This window comes from Sinocyclocheilus rhinocerous, unplaced genomic scaffold, assembly GCF_001515625.1.
Source record: "Sinocyclocheilus rhinocerous isolate Xijiao unplaced genomic scaffold, SAMN03320098_v1.1 scaffold1121, whole genome shotgun sequence".
Classification (NCBI taxonomy): Eukaryota; Metazoa; Chordata; class Actinopteri; order Cypriniformes; family Cyprinidae; genus Sinocyclocheilus; species Sinocyclocheilus rhinocerous.
Genome location: NW_015670367.1, coordinates 47,341 through 52,623, shown reverse-complemented (window position 1 = coordinate 52,623; position 5,283 = coordinate 47,341). Strand labels below are relative to the sequence as shown.

The 5,283-nt window shown below is 37.9% G+C and overlaps 1 protein-coding gene across 1 annotated transcript in view; it reads right to left on the bottom strand.

The window, feature by feature from the left end:
- Positions 1 to 3,862: 3,862 nt before the first annotated feature.
- Positions 3,863 to 5,283, bottom strand: part of LOC107734142 (neuronal tyrosine-phosphorylated phosphoinositide-3-kinase adapter 1-like) — a 45,312-nt gene continuing 43,891 nt past the window's right edge. The window contains 1 exon segment of the mRNA XM_016546006.1: positions 3,863 to 4,231. Within this exon segment, the coding sequence (XP_016401492.1) occupies positions 3,863 to 4,231 (369 nt within the window).

The window sequence follows — 5,283 nt, the reverse complement described above, 5'->3', positions numbered from 1 at the left end:
TTAAAAAAAAAAAAAAAAAAAAAAAAACTACTGACAAGAGCCCAAGCTATCTTTTTATCTAAATAACCATATACTTTATATTTCTGATGCTCTGGACAGCAAACAATTAAGCATAAATTCAGCACTTCAGAAGTCCAGCTGTTAAAGAGCCAGTATACTTCTTAAACTTCCACTCAGCACTCGAATAATCTGTAGATGTTTCAGTGACTGGCAGTACTTGATAAATCTGTCACATCACAATAGTCAAATAACATCTGTAATGATGTTCAAGACCGATGCAGGTCAGAGCCAACACTAGCCTAAAGGACCTGCAGAAAGAGAGAACTTGTACAGGAGCTGCATCTATGATACAGGACATCAGTGAATAACAAATCAGTCAACAGACAGTTTTTACAGCACCCTGTGTTCATGATGCTGACACATGAGCAAGAAACAACTGCCCACAGCGAAACTGGATACAGAAACAACAAGCCTAGAAGGTCAGGATGAAAAGAATAGTTTACCCAAAAATGTGGATAACTTGTGAATTATTGGATTTACACTTGGATTAATTGTGGATTATTGGGATGTTTTTATCAGCTGTTTGGACTTTCATTCTGACGGCACCCATTTACTGCAAAGGATCCATTGGTGAAAAAGTGATGTAATCCTAAATTTTCTAAATCTGTTCCGACGAAGACACAAATTCATCTACATCTTGGATGGCCTGAGTGAGTAGATTTTTAGCAATTTTTCATTTTTCGGTGAACTTTTGCTTGAAGAGAAAGGGAATGAATAAAACATTACCACATTAGAATGTGAAAGCAGATATTCCACTGCCTGTATGTTAAGCAGTCTGCAGGACAAAAAGACATTAAATCCATGTGCATTTGCAACGGTTTCTTTCACTCCCTCTCACACACACACACACACACACACACTATTATTCGCACGTGATATTCGTTTCATCATATAAAATTTATTTCATGACGATATCAATGCAAATATAGCACTACAGTGATTTCCAAGGTACACCGTATCTTACCATACCAATATATTATGGCACTCATAATATGGCCACCGTTTATGTAGACACGCAAAGCCAACAGTTTCTGTAAACTAGTTTACCCAATAATACTTAAGTTACCCTTTTCATCTTAATAAATTGCCACTAGATGATTATTTAGTATATCTGAAGTACAAACTGGGCACAATTTATATAGACTGGGACGCAGCCCAACCTTGAACTGAATGATTAAGGGAATCCGTCAAGAACTCCCAGCATGCATTGCACCAGCCCTCCTCTACTGTGGTCCCCCGTACTGTTTGATAAAGACTGTATTTCAAATGGCCACCCGGTTGGTGCAGTGAAACCCTGGTGTCATGGTGACAACATGTCAAACCCTTGGCAACATCACTGCAACGTTGCCATCACATTTACAGTAGTGTTGCCAGGGTGAGAACTGTACAGGTTGGTGGTGCTAACTATTCGGAAAAATAACAGCAACTTTTAAATACAACCACAACAACAACAACTGAGAAACATTCAATTGCCAACAGTTACAAAAGGTTCCACTCCTAAAAACTCCATCACATGATCTCAAAAAAATCGAAGAGCACTCAAAAGAATGAAGAAGAAAAATAAAGCAACAGCAGTGAGGGATATGTAAGCAGTAGTTGAAATTCAATATAGCAGCAGAAGATATCCAAAAATATCCAAGTGATATTCCAGCGAACCAAGTGGAGTGTGTTGGCGAGGGTATGAATGTGATCAGACTTAAGTTGCTTAAAGGGACTTGCATGACACTAGCCAGAAAAAACATTGGTTGGTTGGTGTGTGTGTGTGTGTCTGAGACTGTGCCTTTATTAGAGGGGGCTCGCCTTTCAGTGGTCCATTCAGTACAGTGTAGACAGGTAGCCACAGATAAAACTACTAAATTTCTTTATAAAACAATTAAACACCTTGTACTTTTATACATTATATGCTACAATATATTTATTGATTACAAGTATGAAAGTGGAAATAATTGCTACATAATCAATACAGTTGTACATGTTTATTTTACAGATTTAACACTTGTTTTTTCTTCTTCTTCTCGTTTAATCTCGATGTCATGTGGTTCGCTTTCTTTCCAGCATCGGTCTGAGGAGTGCCACTGTGTGTTCATTTTTCCCAACAGGGCACTGCGAGAGTGTGTGCGTTTCTGTATAAATGCATGTGCGCACGAGGGTTGGACAGTGTGAAGAGGTGAAGTTTGCTCCAAAACTGATTTTTCTTCAAGGGACAGGGTAACTGGACTGCTTAATATGACTGTAGTATGATAAGACTGACAAAGAGCTTGCATATATGTTATTATATCTTATTAAATGCCATTGCAACCCCAATCGATTGACACATGAGACTGTGCTGCCAAAAAGACTGAAAAATACAGTTAGACGTTAGCTCCGGATATGCTCAGATACAGGTTAAATGTAAACAAATATAGCAGCAGAAGATATCCAAAAATATCCAAGTGATATTCCAGCGAACCAAGTGGAGTGTGTTGGCGAGGGTATGAATGTGATCAGACTTAAGTTGCTTAAAGGGACTTGCATGACACTAGCCAGAAAAAACATTGGTTGGTTGGTGTGTGTGTGTGTGTCTGAGACTGTGCCTTTATTAGAGGGGGCTCGCCTTTCAGTGGTCCATTCAGTACAGTGTAGACAGGTAGCCACAGATAAAACTACTAAATTTCTTTATAAAACAATTAAACACCTTGTACTTTTATACATTATATGCTACAATATATTTATTGATTACAAGTATGAAAGTGGAAATAATTGCTACATAATCAATACAGTTGTACATGTTTATTTTACAGATTTAACACTTGTTTTTTCTTCTTCTTCTCGTTTAATCTCGATGTCATGTGGTTCGCTTTCTTTCCAGCATCGGTCTGAGGAGTGCCACTGTGTGTTCATTTTTCCCAACAGGGCACTGCGAGAGTGTGTGCGTTTCTGTATAAATGCATGTGCGCACGAGGGTTGGACAGTGTGAAGAGGTGAAGTTTGCTCCAAAACTGATTTTTCTTCAAGGGACAGGGTAACTGGACTGCTTAATATGACTGTAGTATGATAAGACTGACAAAGAGCTTGCATATATGTTATTATATCTTATTAAACGCCATTGCAACCCCAATCGATTGACACATGAGACTGTGCTGCCAAAAAGACTGAAAAATACAGTCAGATACAGGTTAAATGTAAACAGATGCTTAAATATGGTGGTCTGACAGTTTGTAGGTGAACACAATGACACCCCGTGTTAACACAGCCCGTGCATTGGTCCTCACTCTATTTCCTATCTTGCTCATCCTGTGATCTTACTATTTTCATCAAGTGAATTTTACACAATTGATTTGCCCTTATGATAATGCAATGCAGATCTGTGTTTTTTCTCCATCATGTTTTTGTATTGGACTGGGCTAACAATCAGTCTCCTGCTTTAACAAATATTGCTACAAAAGTCAACTTCTGCCGAACAGCCTTTCTTCTACTCCCCAAATAGGCAGACACACGTGTCACAACACTCAGCAAATTGGCACTCAATCAATAGGCAGTAATTAGACTTCAAATGAATCTACAAACTACGACAGTACCACACAGCCCTTCATCATCGTTTCCTGTGTCTGAATGTGTAAGATTTTTTTTGTGTATACATGTCGAATTTTGTGTTTTATTGACTCGTTCCCCTGCACTCCTCACCATTTTGTCTGGATTTCCTCTCATCTCTGTTTTGCTTCCAATCTCACACGTCTCCAATGCAAAGATACATCTTACAAAGTTCACCATGACACCACACGCGCGCGCGCACGCACACACACACACACACACACAGCCTCGGTCAGATGGCCGTGTCCCACACCACAGCCTGTGGCCTCTGGCAGGGCGGTGTTCCAGTCTTGCGGGGCTCCGGCGTTTTCCTCCAGCTAGGTAAAATAGGCATACTGTCCTGCTTACATAAGCTCTTATCCGGCCGACGATGAGCCTTAATCTCCTTACACAGGCAGCGCTTTCTCTCGATCACCTCCAGGAGCTTGCCGTCACGCTGGGCCGAGGCCGTGCTGAAGGGAGCCTGGGCTTGCGCGGCGAGCTGAGCCAGCTGTTGGAACTGGAGCTGGACTTGCTGCTGGTACAGCTGCTGTCGGCTCAAAGACGGACTGCAGGGAGCTTGAGACTGAGTCTGAGCCTGAACCTGCGAGAGAGCGTGGAACTACACACAGAGATAGAGAGAGAAAATTTGTAGAAATGATTTTAGAGTTTGGATAGTACAGAGCAGATGAAATGCAGTAGTTAGCCATGTGATTGTTTGCTTTGGAACAAGGTATAAATGTTTGGCTGGTTAGCATGGTAATTAGCCTCTGCTGGTAGATGCAGTAACTACACTATCTGGCTGCAAGTAAGAGATGCATTGAGGGCCATCAGTGCTATTTTAGTATTTTTTATATTCAATTATAATATGTGACCCTGGACCACAAAACCAGTCTTAAGTCGCTTGGATATATTTGTAGCAATAGCCAAAAAAAAACATTGTATGGGTCAAAATTATCGACATTTCTTTTATGCCAAAAATCATTAGGATATTAAGTAAAGATCATGTTCCATGAAGATATTTTGTAAATGTCCTACCTTAAATATATCAAAACGTAATTTTTGATTAGTAATATGCATTGCTAAGAACTTAATTTGGACAACTTTAAAGGCGATTTTCTCAATATTTTGATTTTTTTGCACTCTCAGATTCCAGATTTTCAAATAGTTGTATCTCGGCCAAATATTGTCCTATCCTAACAAACCATACATCAATGGAAAGATTATTTATTCAGCTTTCAGATGATGTATACATCTCAATTTCACAAAATTGACCCTTATGACTGGTTTTGTGGTCCAGGGTCAAATATTTATTAAAGATTTTTATTCGTTTTTATTTTTAGATTTTCAGTTTTCATTTTAATTGAATTTTATTTGAAAGTTTTAATAATTTTGTTATGTGCTTATAATTTTTTATAATTTATTTATTATTTTAATATTTATTGTATACATATTTCTATTTAGCTTTATTTTATTTTATTTTTATTTATGTTTTAGTGATTTTAGTGTTTAAACTCAAACTTTTTTATTTCAGTTAGTTGCCAAGGCAACATTTAATATTAAAATGATTTAATATTTAATTTTATTTAATAAAACATTTTCCAATATTCACCACATTTGTAATATTTTTTGTTTATTTTATATACTTTTTTAAAGAAAACAATATATATATAT